The sequence below is a fragment of the Rhinolophus sinicus genome, linkage group LG15, assembly GCF_036562045.2.
Source record: "Rhinolophus sinicus isolate RSC01 linkage group LG15, ASM3656204v1, whole genome shotgun sequence".
Lineage (NCBI taxonomy): Eukaryota > Metazoa > Chordata > Mammalia > Chiroptera > Rhinolophidae > Rhinolophus > Rhinolophus sinicus.
The window spans coordinates 554,796-571,500 of NC_133764.1; the positions used below are offsets into that span (position 1 = coordinate 554,796).

At 41.1% G+C, this 16,705-nt stretch overlaps 1 protein-coding gene across 4 annotated transcripts in view; it reads right to left on the bottom strand.

Annotated features, from left to right (window-relative positions):
- The window catches only part of PRPSAP2 (phosphoribosyl pyrophosphate synthetase associated protein 2), a 45,987-nt gene that overhangs the window by 26,626 nt on the left and 2,656 nt on the right, over nt 1-16,705 (bottom strand). For 2 of the 4 annotated variants that reach the window (XM_074320755.1, XM_019753769.2), the window contains exons 2-6: nt 7,867-7,964; nt 7,474-7,623; nt 6,504-6,556; nt 4,202-4,268; nt 1,146-1,318 (exon numbers count right to left, since the gene is read on the bottom strand). In XM_074320755.1, coding sequence (XP_074176856.1) covers nt 1,146-1,318; nt 4,202-4,268; nt 6,504-6,556; nt 7,474-7,592 — 412 coding nt within the window. In that variant the 5' untranslated portion in view covers nt 7,593-7,623; nt 7,867-7,964. Of the gene's footprint in view, nt 1-1,145; nt 1,319-4,201; nt 4,269-6,503; nt 6,557-7,473; nt 7,624-7,866; nt 7,965-16,444; nt 16,549-16,705 lie in introns of those variants that run through there. The other 2 variants (XM_019753770.2, XM_074320756.1) reach the window with 2 other exon arrangements.

A 16,705-nucleotide genomic window follows, 5' to 3' on the forward strand; every position in this document is an offset into this window, starting at 1 on the left:
TGACCAGGAGCGTCAGAAGTGAAGTGTCCTGTATGAGTGGCAAATGAGACACGCAGGAGGTAGGGAACTGCAATTTTCCTTACTCGGATGGGAAAGACTGGATGGTTTTTCTTACACAGAAATGCATGATTTTCACGACAAATTAAAGTCTTAAAACAGCAAAGATAATAGGAACAAAGGAATATCTCTGATAATTATATTACAGCACGTTACAGCTCCTTGAACTTTCCTGAATAGGCATAGCAAAACCATATTAAGACAAACATTGTCTTAAATTATTAAGACAAACTGCACAGGCCTGCAATTGGAGAAAATGAAGAACCGTCATCCATGGCTCATTCAAGGATATTTGAAATGATCACTATAAAAGTATGAGGAAAACGCAATTGGAAAAATTTTAAAAAGCAAAACTTTCCTAAAACAGCAGGAAGTAAGCCTAATGACCCGCCCAGGATCAAGGCTAGAAGAGAGACAGAACCTTTCTGGAAGGTTCGATGGAGTTTTCAATAGGGTATGCTTGTGAAGTTGCTGGGGTTGGGTTTTACCAAGTTTTGTTTTATTTTTGCCTTCTTTGAAATGCTACAATAGAAAATTTATCCTATAGGAAGTGTCTGTGTTCCTTTTGTGATCCTTTTGTCTGTGCCAATGCTTGACACATGCCTTCTACAATCACATCACATGCTCTCATATATATCCACAACACCTCTGAAGGTAATTTAGAAACAAGTGGGAGACACTTGTGAGAATGCACAACACAAAATAACACATACGGTTTGCAAAATATCCCAATCTGTCCTGGGAAAGGGAAGAGGCTAAAATAAACATAGTTGCTGTGTTAGAATAGTTGGTTCTGATGCCTTCTCCCCTTTTAAAAATGACTTACTATGATTATAACTTGTCAATTCAATATAATTTTTTAAACAAAGGATTTAGGAAAAACTAAGTTGTTTCTTGTTACCTTTGTGTTTTCAGGAGTTGGGAACAGGAGAGAATTCTCTGCACTGCTTTCTCATTATCTTTAAAAGCTGTATTGCTATTTTTAACTGTTCAGCGCTCTAATTTAGTTAAAACAATGCTTTACAATTTCTAAGGTGAAAATAAAACTGCCAGGCCCCAATTAATTATCAAATGTCTGCCATCCTTACCAGCTTTGCACATCATTGAAGCCAGCAATTTAGAAACAATGGAGCCTCTTTTTCTCATCTTGCACTGTTTGCTGTACGGGAAATAGGGAATCACGCCGATGATGCTTTTGGCACAGGAGGTCTTACACGCATACACCATAATCAGGAGCTCCATGATGGTGGTGTTCACGTCCCTGCGACCCAAGAGACAGGAATCCCAGCGAGGAAGTTAGACACCGGATAAAATCTCCCTGCTCCAACAAAGTGGCAGCAATGAGCTCCTCATGCCTCTACAAGACTTATGGCTCAAGGCGCAAAAAAGAAACAATTCCTCTGTTCTCAGGCCTCCCTCAGCTCACCCACATTCCCTCTCAGCCCACGATCTTACTTCCTTTGTCATGGAGAGAACTCGGAACAGAGTTTCCACAGACTCCCACCAGCCCACGATCTGCATCCTGCAAGCCTGCCTGCCCTCAGCCATCAGTGAAAGGTGGATTTCCCACGCCACAGTTACTCTAAAATCAGCCCTCCAATTACACACTAAGTCCCACCCCCCCTTGCCGACCTAGCAATTCTCCCCCCTTGTCTCCATCATCAACTTGTCACTACACTCCCACGGCTCATACCGAGCAGCCTATGAACACGGTTATTTCTCCCATTAAAATCAACAACCGGTGACCACTTTCCCCACTGCCCCATTCTTTGCTCCCCTGTGTAATACACCTCAAGAGAGTTGCCTACACGCGCTATCTCCAATTCATCGACTCTCATTCTCTCCCCAACATGTTCCAAACCAGGTCATCAGTGACCTTCACGTGGCTGAATCACACCGTCAATTCTCCGTCCTTCTCTCTCCTGACCCATCGGCAGCACCACACATGGCTGCTCACCGCTGACCCGCTACACAGGCTCACTTGGTTCCAGGACTCCCTAACTGTTCTCCTGCCCTAGGGGGTTTCTTTTGCTGGTTCCTCTTCTCCCCAACTTCTTGTCCTAACACTCATTCACTTGTCCTCTTCTATCTCCCCTCATCTCTTGGGCTTCTCATCTAATTTTATAAATGCTGGAGACTCTCAAATTTATAGCTCCAGTCCAAGCTTTTCAACTCCAGTCTGACAAATTCAACTGCTACTTGACCATTCCACTTGAATGTCTGTTAAGACATCTCAAAACTTAACATATTCCAGCTGAACTGCTCTTTGCCCCCAAAAGCCTGCTTCATTATAAAACCTTTGCCATGTGTTGATGGCAATACTGTTCCGTTTATTCACGACAAAAACCTCAGAGGCATCTTCGCTGCTCTCCTATCTGGAAGCTGTGTCTCACTCCACTACCACTGCACTAGAGCCTTGCCACTCTCGCCCCTCAACCAGGTGACGGTGACAGACTGCTACCACAGGTCTCTCTGCCCACCCCCCACCCCAAGTCCCCTGTCCACACAGCATCCATCTAGAGATTAAAATGAAAGTCAGATCATGCAGCCCACTGCTCAAGATCTAGCAACGGTCTGCCATTTTGCCCACGGCCCTATAGTGGCTCCCAGAACCCCTTCATGACCTGCCTCTCACCCCCACTTCTTGGCTGTCCACTCCTACTCCAAAACGAAGGAGAATTAAGGAGATGGTTTTGGCTCAAGGAATAAGAAACTGACAAAAGGCAGGGGTGGAATAATGCGTTGAAATAAACAAAAATAAGCAAAAGGAAATAGAAGAACTTGAAAACGGGAAGGATTACAGGGCCACACATCTGTCCTGAATTCTAAGTCCAATTTGGCCTTCTCTGCCTACTTGTCCCCTCGGGTAACACACACAGCCTCTCTGATTTATCCAAATGGACTCACACTTGTTTCTGGGGAGATAAAAGGACTGAAACACGGAAGAGCCAGAATCAGCATAAGTTGTTCTGTGCTCTGCAATTTCCCCACCCTGATGTTGGAAGGGTGAATGGGGGTTCTATTACCACCAAGAACCTCTACTCCAACACAGTAACACCCGCCCCCCCACATTCTCTGTTTCTCTTTCTGTGGTTTGTTACCCACAGTCAACCACGGTTGGAAAATATTAAGTGGAAAACTCCAGAAATAAACAATTCCTAAGTTTTAAATTGCACGCCATTCTGAGTAGCGTGATGAAATCTCTCACCATCCTGCTGTGTCCCATCTGGGACATGAATCATCCCATATATGACACCTGTCCGTTAGTCACTTAGTAAGCCATCTTAGTTATCATCAGTTGTCAGAGAGAGAGAGACCATATTTACATAACTTTTATGACAGTGTATCATTATAATTTTTCTATTTTATTATTGGTTATCATTCTCCCTTATTGTGCCTAATTTGTAAAGTAAACTTTATCATAGGTATGTGTATATACGGAAAAACATAGTATATATAGGGTTCACTACTCTCCAGTTTTAGGCATCCACTGAGTCTTGGAAAGTATCCCCCATGGATGGGGGGGGCCTACTACAACTGGTTACGTCCACCCTTCAAGATTACTGAAAGACCACATAAAAGTCAGCAAGCAGTTAAGTCAGAAAAATTAGCAGAGTAATAGATACCAATTTTAAAACGATCTTAATTCTTCTTATGTAGCTCTTTTTTTTTTTTTAAAGATTTTAGTGGTGTAGGGGAACAGGACTTTATTGGGGAACAGTGTGTTTTTCCCAGGACCCATCAGCTCTAAGTCAAGTTGTTGTCCTTTCAATCTTAGTTGTGGAGGGTGCAGTTCAGCTCCAGGTCCAGTTGCCGTTGTTCAATCTTAGTTGCAGGGGGCGCATCCCTTGCGGGAGTTGAACCAGCAACCCTGTGGTCGAGAGCACGCGCTCCAACCAACTGAGCCATCCGGCCCCCCTGGACCTCAGTGGCAGCTCAGCGGCAGCTTGTGTTTTCATTCTAGCTGCAGAGGGTGCAGCCCGCTGGCCCATGTGGGAATCGAACCAGCAACCCTGTTGTCCAGAGCTCACGCTCTAACCAACTGGGACACCCGTCCGCCCCCTAGCCAGCTCTTATTATTCTAAACACTCACGCCCAACTGAAACCCAGAAAGCAGTAACACTTCTGCTAGATAAGTACCTACTTTGAAACAGTTTGGATGATGAAAACATCTTTTCCCCTCACAGACTCTTGAATTTGTACTCTTGTTTCTGGCAGGAAAAGGAAATAAGAGGGGTGGGGTAAAGAAGGCATATGATTTATATTTTTAAAACCACACAAAAAAATGTGCATCATTCCCCATGTTATAAAATACAGAAACTAGAACTATTACAGTTTTAGATGCTACAAAAGGGTAACAAGCATACTGCCATTAATCACACTTTTAAACACGGTTAGTTACATGATATCTTTAAGATGGAATTACATTTCAGACTTGAAACCAGTAAACCTACCCTTCTCACTTCTTATAAGCAGTAAGTACTGAACCACTCTAAACATAAGTATCTTTATAGGAAATAATATATTCATTCACTCAACCAGCAACAATTAAGAACTTATAGGCAAAAATGTTATAATAATGTAAGCGTAAAGATAAATAAGGTCCAATATCCCTACTCTCAAAAAATTGTAATTAGCCACAACGAAACAATTAGACAAATCCAAAATGGAGCAAGACAACCTCTTCAAAACGTCAATGTCATGAGAGAAGAAAGAAAAGGTGAGGGATTGTTCTAGATTAGAAGAAACGAAGAAGACATGAGAGATACATTGCTTGAACCAGAAATCCTACTTTGAAAAAACAACCCAGCTATAAAAGGCTCTTTAGGACAGCAGGGAAATTTGAATATAGACTAGATATTAGATGATTAGAGAATTATCATTAATATCTTTAAATGTGATATTGGTAATATATTTATATAGGATAAAGTCCTTATTCTTAGGAGATGCATGATCAAGTATTCAGAAGTTAAGTGTCTTGACGTCTGCAACTTACTTCTACACGTACATACTCATATAGCAAAATGTTACCTGTCAACTTTAGGTGGTAGATATACACATGGGTGTTCATTGTACTACTGTTTCAACTTTTTTATATGTTTGAACATTTTCATTAAAAATATTGGGGGGGGGGGAAGAAGGCACGTGGCATCATGGGAAGAAAATGAGTTTTAGAGTCACCGAGATCTGGCTTCGAATCTTGACCCTGCTATCTCGGGGACCTCCTAACGTCATCCCTGAACTCTGCTCTTCAGAACCTGTAACAGGAAGGAATCCACACATGCTAGTTCCCTCCTTCCTTCCCAGCAGACACCAAGTATTTTCTCTCCCCTTATTCATGAACCTGGCGTGTGGGCCGACCTACCCCTGAGCCGCCCACCGCCAGCACTGCCTTGCAGACTAGACAGAGGACACCACCCAATTCCCTTTAGCAGCAGAATGGTCTCCAAACGCTCCCTGCCTATTTTCTTCAATTACACTTTTTTTCTACTGAAGCCACATGGGGCAACTTGGAAGACTGGAAAGGAGGCAGTAATGGAAAAATAAATGGGGGAATAGAAAATTTGTGCCTTTTCATCCAAGTCTCTTGTAAGTTTCATAATATTTAAATATTTGATAAAATCCTACTGTGGAAAAGGAGAAGGGACTAATATTTACTGAGTACCTACTATATCATGTGCCAAGAACTGTGCTAGGCACACAAATTACCCATTGAATCCTCAAACAGCCCTAATTATGTGCAGTTTAGAAAGGTTAAATAACTTGTCAGGAATGAGACGTCTGACTCTCAAGCTCATGCAAGCTGCCCATGGCCCCCACTAGAATAATTTAAAATATCCACTACTACTAAGGAGTCCCCATAACATTTCACATAACGTGTAAATCTGCGGGGATTGTGTCTGAGAAAGACAAAGCGGTGTTAGGTGTCTATACCCGAAACCTAACCCAATCCACCCTCAAATTACAAAGGATAAATAATACACGCTTTTTACAACAACTTGGGATGTTTACGCAATGACATAAATCAACTAGCAAAAAGCATTTCTTAACAAGAGTTGATGAAGTCTAACCCATAGCAGCTTACACCGAGGTAAAGAATAACAACTAATATGTGGCCACACAAGATTTACTCATCCAGCCTAAGGTGACATAAGTTCAACCAACAAGCGAGCTAATGTTTCCATTCATGTTCTGGTTCATGTACCTGCGCAGTTTTGATTCAATGAGATCTAAGCCCCCAGGTATGACCTGCCCCCAGGGCTCTGTGTCGAGCTGGTACAAGTTGGAGCTACACACCACTGTCACCCACCTTGCCTGCCTGACTTCCTGCTGATGGAACTAACTGACACTGAGTCTAGCTGCTGCAGGTGTGGAGGATGGAGGACTGAGCCAGTACGTCACATTCCGCACACAGATCAACATTGCGCGTGTCAAAGGTAGCTCACCTCGGTTAGGTTCCTGGTAAACCTGCACTTTGCCCAACTCCACCCCCAGCCGCCTAGAGAAGAGAAAGGGGGAAAAAGCTGAAAAGGTAACGGAACAGACTCAACAACTTCACTATTTAAGGACAAGTCATAAACTGATAAAAATGAAACAGAGGCATTCTTATCATAAAACTTCAAGTTAGTAATAAATTGTACTGTCACTCCTTTACGTAACCCCTCACCCCACCCAACACCTTCCCAAGACGGTCTACGTCCCCTGCTGCCTGCCTCACTGACCGTTGCCTCGTGCCCCCTACACCCCAGCCACGTTCCTGAGACACCCAACCCCTCCTGCCGCACAGCACGGGCCATGGCACCTGCTGCTCCCTCTGCCTGGAGGGCTCTGCCCCCAGACCTTCACTCAGGGACTCATTCGCGTTTCTCAATTCACATATGATCCCTTCAGTTTAACAGGACACCTGAGCATCCAAGCTAAGCCCCCACCCTTCCTTTCACTGCTGTCTGCATAGCCTTTATCACCGTCTGAAATTATCTTGTTTATCATGTTGACTTGCTTCTTGTCTGGACCCGAAATGTAGGAAAGAAGGATCACGACTGGCTGTTTATCCCTAATATCTAGGTCAAGGCTTAGTACACAGTAAGGGTTCAATGTTTATTGAATAAATAACTGAAATTATGCCAAACTAGAATCCATAAACTATTTCCATATAGCATCCACTTCACTGTTCTTTATATTCAAATAATTCTATACATATGTAGCACCTAATACAATCCCTGACACCCCTGAGGCAGTCAATAAACGCCTGCTGGATGAATGTGTGGAAAAGGTGAGCTTACTCTGTACAGGTGATATGCAGATTAACTAGAAAGTACCTGCTGACTGCAAGCTTAACAGTCAGTGCTAATCCAATTATCAAATTTAAAACGTCACGTAATGAACACAGATTTCAATGGTATGATTAGAACTCACTCAGCAATTTTCTTTGAAAGCTCCATACAAGATGAATTAGAATTTGCTGAAAACAACACCAGACCTCCTTTGGTTATGTTCATCTTGGTTTCCAATTCAGGTGGCGCCACACAAAACATCAAACCTTCTTGGTTTTCCAATTCTCAGAGCCTAGAAGGATATAAAATATATCAAAAACTGCCAAATGATATTAAATACACTTGAATGGACTTTTTTTTTTAACAGCAAATGATTTCAGCTGAAGGAAATCAGTTTTCAGCATAATAGAGTATTTTATATTAAACATATATAGACAAATAAAAAGTCCACTTAGATTTCAGGTTCCAAATTTATGGAAATACATTGTCATGATTTACTTAGTTTCCGTGACCTGGGAATAAGTGATAAACTTACAAGAAAGCGGAGCGGACGCGCTCAGTGTTTTACTGTTTGCTGCTTCAGGTCAGTTACGGACCGACCGCCTCCTTTGTGCTCTGACAACAAAATTCTTCCTGGATTAACACACAGAAAAACGGCAGAGCCATTAGCAAGGACATGGACTGATCGATCCTTAAACAAGAAATAGATGAGCCATCTCTGCCCAGCTTTTCCTGTAGTATCTGTTCACCAGAACACCTCCCCCGGGCCTTGCAGCTGTCTTGCACATGCCTGAGTCATGTCTAAAATTGCCGTGGTCGTCTGCATTTTCATCGACTGGAACACAAGGTTGACCATGTAATAACCTTGCAGAAAAGCGAAGCGACCTTCCAAATGACGGGCAACAGTACACAGACAGAAAGTCATGGGAGCTGAGGGCTTAATCCCACTGGCCATTAATGTGCTCTGCTACGTTCCGCTCTCTGGGCTGAGCGGCTGCAACAGCCACAGCCTAGGCCATGCGAGGGGTGGGGGCGCGCACCTTCCCAGCAAGCCCCCGCACTTCTGCAGTTGTGTTTACTTGGGATGGCTCTGGGAAGGCTGGTGGAGACTATGAACCAGCTGACGCCAAGCACATCTTTCCTGTTAGTCCTAAATTGTAATTACACAGGTAGTACACAAACACATTCTCCTTGTGAAAAAAACCAAAAAGCAGAAACATGATAGTTGAGGCTCTAGGCACCAGCCCCAACCCCACACTCCCCCCCACGCACCTTCCCAGTTCAGGTCAGTTGGGCATTGACACCATCAGGCTTTTTTTCACATTCACACACTTGACCCCCACAAAATATATGTATAAAAAATACATTTCTAACATAAAAGGTATCATAGAAATCCATCTATAATGTGCTTTTCCACTAAATGATACATTTTGACAAGCCAGGTTAGAAAATAGAGATCCACTGCGTCCTTTTAAACTGCTGCCAGTATCCCATGGTGCGGACGTGCCAGATTAGTGGGTCACCCTCCTAACAGGCCTCCTTAGGCCCATGTGCATGTCTCTGCAGGAACTGTAAGAAGGGAGCCATAGGGCCACGGGGGTTGTCCCACCAGAAGGGTAGGAGGGCGCATTTCCACAGAGTGCACCTCGTAAGGCACATTCCAAACTGGGAAATATGGGACACTTAATGCATTTACCCAAGCATATGAATCACAAACAGAAACGTAAGCACAACTCACCAAAGCCATAGAGACCAAGGTGGACTACTGGTGTTTACCATGGAAAACAGCTCTGGAGCAGAGGCAGCAAACCACAACCCATGGGCCAAATCAGGTCCCTCCAAAGATTACTGCTGTAACTAAAACAGCGACACCCACTGTTTACAAACTGCCTATGGATATAGTGGTACATAGGAGGTGAGTATAAGCCGCAGGGCCTAAAATAGTTTTTATCCGGCCTCTACAGAAAAAGCTGGCTGACCCCTGCTGAACAGCACAGTGTGGGGCAGAGTGGCTGTTATAAATGAAAGAAATACCATTTACTCATCAATACTCAAGATGTGTTCTAACACCATCTCTCAACCGACATATGTCTGTTCAGGAACAGAAGGTACAGGTCTAGAAAAGGAAACAAAAAAATTCATTCTCCTGTAGTTCTAAACACAGGCTTTGGAGTCATTCATGTTTGGGTCGTGGCTCCTCCTTTCCCGTAACTCACGGCGAGGCCCTGCCTGAGTTACTTAACCTCGCTCGTCCATACAGCTGTGAATACTGACCTCACATACAGGGTTACCGTAAAACTAACTTCTGTACGGCACTTAACACAGTGCCCCACTTATAGGATATGCTTGGAAAATGGAAGTTACATATGAATCAACTTGTAGCATCTTGGTTATGTACCAAACAAGTACAGTAAGATGCATGGGTGACTATCATTTTACAAACCCCCGACCTTCAAATACAAAGCTCCTTAAAGTATAACAGTGTTTTTAAGAGGACTTGGAAGAACGAAAGCACCTGCATAGGAAGAGATCTTAGAGGTGATTCGGCCCAACTACAGGACTCCTGCCAAGGAGCCACTCCACAGATATTCAAACACCCCCAAGAGTCTAATGCCCACAGCCTGAGAGCCCATCCATTCCAAACTCTTCTTTAGGACACACCAAGACTCCTCTCCTGCAGCCTCCACCCACTGGTCCTTAAAGGTTATCCTCAGAAACATGACAATCACCAGGATGAGGGTGGCAGAAGGTTCATTAGCATAGACTTTAGCACGAAATGAAGAGTACAGAGAACATTCACAGACTTCCAGTCAAGATGCCAGAGTAGGTGTTCCCATAATACCCCATAAAACCAGCAAGGATTGTGTCTGAGAAAACCACAAGGTTGTTAGAGGCAGAGTGAGTGACTGAGTGACTCACTTGCTCACAAACCCACTCATTCTAAGCTCCAGTGCCGGGGCAGCAGCTGAAAATGTGCTGGGACATATGGGGGAGAACTGAGTTGACCCACTTCAGGGTCAGAGCTAGAGAAACAGAGGTTGGAGCAACTCTCTCTGGGGATGGAAGTGCTGGCAGGCACTATTGTTCCTTTGTTGAATTCTCCCTCCACACAGCCAGCAGGCGCAGGAGGGCACCAAACCTGTGCTCTCCATTTACCTGGCTAACACTGTTTGCCCCAACTTGGTGATTCGGAGACCCCGCCCCACCCTATCTGAGCCCGGCCCAAGCCTCTTCCAGCTGCTCCTCTACACAAGCAGCCTGCCTTAGCTTGTACTGTGGGCTTTTCCAAAAGCTCTGAGACATCCACAAATCCCAAACAAGCAGCAGCTGGAATTGGTGTGCCTTGTAGCTCCAAATGGCCCCAAGCCCAGCACAAGTAACAACTGGTCTCAACTTCATTGTACTCCCATGAGGTGGCCCCAGACCTAGCATAGCGGTGGCTGGCCTCAGTTCACATCATGGTTGCCCATCCAAGAGTCACAAGCCCAGCACAAGTGGCAGCTGGCCTTGAACCACAGCACAGCCTGTCCCAAGTGCGTCCAAGCCCAGCACAAGTAGCAACCAGCCACAGATCACTTTGTAGCTCCCACCAGGAGGCCCCAAGCCTGGCACAAGTGACAGCTGAGCTTAGCCTGCACCAGAGCCCCTCCCAAGAGGTTCCAGAACCAACATACCCAGAGGCCAGCTTCAGACCGTACCAGAACACCACCCAACCAGCTCCACAAATGGGACACCTAAATGGTGGACTCAGCTGGCACCAGATTATTGCTAAAGCAACTCCCACTCCATAAGGTCAGCCCCTACACAACAGTTTGTCCACTGTCGTCATGGTCAGCCCTCACAGCCAGTCAGCCTGACGGTCAACTCCACCTATTGTACCAACAGCAATCGAGACTCAACTACAAAAGGAGGGCACTTACAACCTACACAGGGGAAAACTGGAGCACCTGGTTGAAGTGACCAGGGGGACTGTGCCACCAGGCCCCAGAAGACACCTTCTACATAAGGCTATTCTGCCAAGACCAGGAAACATACCAGATCTACCTAATACATAGAAACAAACACGGAGTCAGCCAAAATGAAAACACAAAGAAACATGTCCAAATGAAAGAATAGTGTAAAACTCTAGAAAAAAAATTGAACGAAATGGAGACAAGCAATCTACCAGATACAGAGTTCAAAATACTGGTTATAAGGACACTCAATAAACTCAGGAGAACAGATGAACTCAACAAGAACTTCAACAAAGGGATAGAAAACATAAAAAAGAACCAGTCAGAAATGAAGACTACACTATAGGGAAACAACAGATTAGATGAAGCAGAGCATTGAATTAGTGATTTGGAAGACAAAGTAGTGGGAAACACCCAATCAGAACAGCAAAAAGAAAAAAAAGTGAGAACAGGTTAAGGGACCTCTGGGACAACATCAGGTGTACCAATATTTGCATCATAGGAGTACCAGAAGGAGAAGAGAGCAAAGGGGAGTGAAAACCTATTTGAAGAAATAACCCCTAACCTGGGAAAGGAAATAAACATACAAATCCAGGAAGTACAGAGAGTCCCAAACAAGATGAACAGGCCCACACCAAGACACATCATAATTAAAATACCAAAGGTTAAAGACAAAGAGAGAACCTTAAAAACAGCAAAAGAAAAGCAGTTAGTTACCTACAAGGGAGCTCCCATAATACTGTCAGCTGGTTTCTCAACAGAAACTTTTCAGGCCAGAAGAAACTGGCACAAAATATTCAAAGTGATACAAAGCAAAGACCTACAACAAAGACTGCTCTACCCAGCAAGGCTATCATTTAGAATTGAGAGATAAAGAGCTTCTCAGACGAGAAAAAGTTAAAGGAGTTCATCACCACCAAACGAGTATGAGTATTACAAGAAATGTTAAAGGGACTTCTTTAAGAAGAAAAGATAAAAAATATGAATAAGAAAATACAGGAAAGAAAAAAATTCTAACTGACAAAGGCAAACAGTAAAAGCAGTAGATCAACCAACTATAAAACCAGCACAAAGGTTAAAAAACAAAAGTAGAAAATCACTGTGTAATTATAACAAATTAAGGGACACACACAAAAACAAAATAAGTAAAAAATAATGAGAAAAACATAAACATAGGAGGGTTGAGTAAAAGTTGTAGTGATTTTAGAATGTGTTCAAACTTAAGCAACCATCAACTTCAAATAGACTGCTGCAAACATAGCTTGGTATAGATGAAACACATGGTAACCATAAATCAAATATCCATAAAAGGTATACAAGAAATAAAGAGAAAAGAATCCAAACATAACACTATAGAAAGTCATCCACATACAAGATTAGAGAGCAAAAGAATAAGAAAGGAGCAGGGAAGAACTACAAAAACAATCATAAAACAATTAATAAAATGGCAATAATTACATACCTATCAATTACTTTAAATGTAAATGAACTAAATGCTCCAATGAAAAGACATATGGTGGCTGAATGAGTAAAAGCACAAGATCCTTACATATGCTGCCTACAGGAGACCCACTTCAGATCAAAAGACATACACAGACTAAAAGTAAAGGGATGGAAAAATATATTTCATGCAAATGGAAACAAAAAAAGCAAGAAAGAGCTGGGTAGCAATACTTATATCAGACAAGATAGACTTTAAAAAAAAAACTGTAACAAGAGACAAAGAAGGACATTTCATAATGATAAAGGGATTAATCCAACAAGAGGACATAAGTCTTGTAAATATTTACACACCCAATGTAGGAACATCTAAATATATAAAGCAAATAGTGACAGACATAAAAGAAGAGATTGACAGTAAGACAATAATATTAGGAGATTTTAAAACCCCATTGACATCAATGGACAGATCACCCAGATGGAACATCAACAAGGAAACAGTGGCCTTAAATGACACATTAGGCCAGAAGAACATAATTGATATTTTTAGAACATTTCGCCCAAAAGTAGCAGAAATACATTCTTTTCAAGAGCACAGGGAACATTTCCAGGATAGACCACATGATAGGCCACCAAAAAAATCTCAATAAATTTAAGATTGAAATCACACCAAGCATCTTCTCTGATTACAATGTTATGAAACTAAAAATCAACTACAAGAAAACTGAAAAACACAAACACGAGGAGCCTAAATAACATGCTACTAAATAATGAATGGATTAACAATGAGATCAAGGAAATCAAAAGATACCTTGAGACAAATGAAATTGAAAACTCAACAACCCAAAATCTACGGGACACAGCTAAAGCCGTTCTAAGAGAGGAATTCATAGCAATACAGACTTACCTAAAGAAACAAGAAAAATCTCAAATAAACAATCTAACCTTACACCTAAAGGAACTAGAAAAGAAGAAACAAAATTCAAAGTGAGTAGAAGGATGGAAATAATAAAGATCAGAGCAGAAATAAACAGAATAGAGTCTAAAAACAAAAAAGTAGAAAACATCAATGAAACCAAGAGCTGGTTCTTTGAAAAGGTAAACAAAACTGATAACCCTTTAGCCAGACTCATCAAGAAGAAAAGTGAGAGGGTCCAAAGAAATAAAATCAGAAATAAAAGAGAAGTAACAACTGACACCACAGAAATAAATAGGATTATCAGGAACTACTACAGAGAATTATATGCCAACAAATTGAACAACCTGGAAGAAATGGATACATTCCTAGGAACATAACCATTTTCTGAGGCTGAGTCATAAAGAGAATATCTGAAAAGACCAATTACTTAGGAAATCAAATCAGTAATCAAAACACTCACGATGAACAGAAGTCCTGTACTAGATGGCTTCACAGGTGAATTTTACCAAACATTCAAAGAAGTAATACCTACCTTTCTCAAACTATTCCAAAAAACTGAAGAAGAGGAAAGGCTCCCAAACTCATTTTACGAGGCCAACAATATCTTGATACCAAAACCAAAGACACTACAAAAGAATAAAATTATAGGCCAATATCCCTAATGAACATAGATGCAAAAATCCTCAACAAAATATCAGCAAACCAAATTCAGTAATACCTTAAAAAGATCATAAATCATCAAGTGGGATTTATTCCCGGAGTGCAAGGTTGGTTCAACATCCACAAATCAATTAATGTGATACATCGCATGAAGAAAATCATGGCTAAAAACCATATGATCATATAAAAAGATGCAGAAAAAGCATTTGATAAAATCCTACATCAATTTATAATCAAAACTCTCAGTACAGTAGGGATAGAAGGAACAACATACCTCAACATAATAAAGGCCATACATGACAAACCTACAACTAACATCATATTCAACATTGAGAAGCTGAAAGGGATTTCCTGAAGATCAGGAACAAGACAAGGATATCTACTCTCATCACTTTTATTCAACATAGTCCTGGAAGTTGTAGCCACTGCAATCAGACAGGAAAAAGAAATAAAAGGCAGCAGGATATACATGCTCAAATTGGAAAAAAAAAAAAAAGCAAAACTGTCATTCTTTGCAGATGACATGATACTCTATAGAGAAAACCCTAAAGATTCCACCAAAAAACTACTAAAACTGATAAATGAATTCAATAAAAGCAGAATACAAAATTAATAGTCAGAAATCAGTTGCATTTTTATATACCAATAACAAACTATCAGAAAGAGAAATGAAGAAAACACTCCCATTTACAATAGCATCAAAAAGAATACAATACCTAGGAATAAATTTAACCAATGAGGTAAAAGACCTGTACTTAGAAAATTATAAGACCCTGAAGTAAGAAATAGGAGAGAGAAAATACAAATAAATGGAAGCATATACCTTGCTCATGGACAGGAAGAATCAACATTGTTAAAATGTCCATATTACTCAAAGCAAACTACAGATTCAATGCAATCCCTATCAGAACACCACTGGCATTCTCACAGAACTAGAACAAATAATCCTAAAATTCATATGGAACCACAAAATACCCCAAATAGCCAAAGCAATATTGAGAAAGAAGAACAAAATTGGACGAAACATGCTACCTGATATGAAACTATACTACTATAATAATCAAAACAGCATGGTACTGACAAAAAAAAACACAAAAAACAGACACATTGATCAATGGAACAGAATAGAGAGCCCAGAAATAAATCCATGCCTATATGGTCATTTAATCTATGACAACGGAAGCAAGAATTTACACCGGGGTAAAGACAGTCTACTTAATAAATGGTGCTGGGAAAACTGGACAGATACACGCAAAAAAATGAAACTGGATCACCTTTTTATACCATATACAAGAATAAACTCAAAATGGATTAAAGACTTATATATAAGACCCGAAACCACAAAACTCCTAAAAGAAAATCTAGGAAGTAAACTCGCAGACATTACCCTTAGTAATATTTTTACTGATATATTTCCTCAGGTAAGGGAAACAAAAGAAAAAATAAACAAATGGGACTACATCAAAATAGAAAGTTTTTTCACAGGAAAGGAAACCATCAACAAAATGAAAAGACATCCTACTGAATGGGAAAAGACATTTGGCAACGATACATATGACAAAGGGTTAATATCCAAAATTTATTAAAAAATTCATACAACACCAAAAAAAACAAACAATCCGATTTTTAAAAATGGGCAGAAGACCTGAATAGACATTTCTCTAAAGAGGACATACAGATGGCCAATAGACATATGAAAAGATGCTCAATGTCAATAATCACCAGCGAAATGCAAATAAAAACCACAATGAGATACCACCTCACACCAGTCAGAATGGCTATCATCAATAAATCAACAAAAATTAAGTACTGGCAAGGATGTGGAGAAAAGGGAACTCTTGTGCACTGTTGGTGGGATTGCAAATTAGAGCAGCCACTGTGGAAAACAGTATGGAGGTTCCTAGAAAAATTACAAATAGAATTACCATATGACCCAGCAATTCCACTTTTGGGTATTTATCCAAAGAAATCCAAAACACTAATTTGAAAAAATATATGCACCCCTATGTTCATTGCAGCATTATTTACAATAGTTAAGATATGAAAGCAACCGAAGTGTCGATCGATAGGTGAATGCATAAAGAAGTGGTACATATATACAATGGAATATTACTCAACCATTAAAAAGAATGAAATCTTACCATTTGCAACAGCATGGATGAACCCAGAGAGTATTATGCTGAGTGAAATATATCAGACAGAGAAAGACAAATACCATGACTTCACTTCTATGTAGAATCTAAGACACAAAATAAATGAACAAAACAGAAACAAACTCATAGATACAGAGAACAAATTGGTGGTTGCCAGATGGGAAGGGGTTTGGGGGATAGGTGAGAAAGGTGAAAGGGATTCAAATGTACAAACTGCCAGTTATTAAAATAGTGACAGCGATGTAAAGT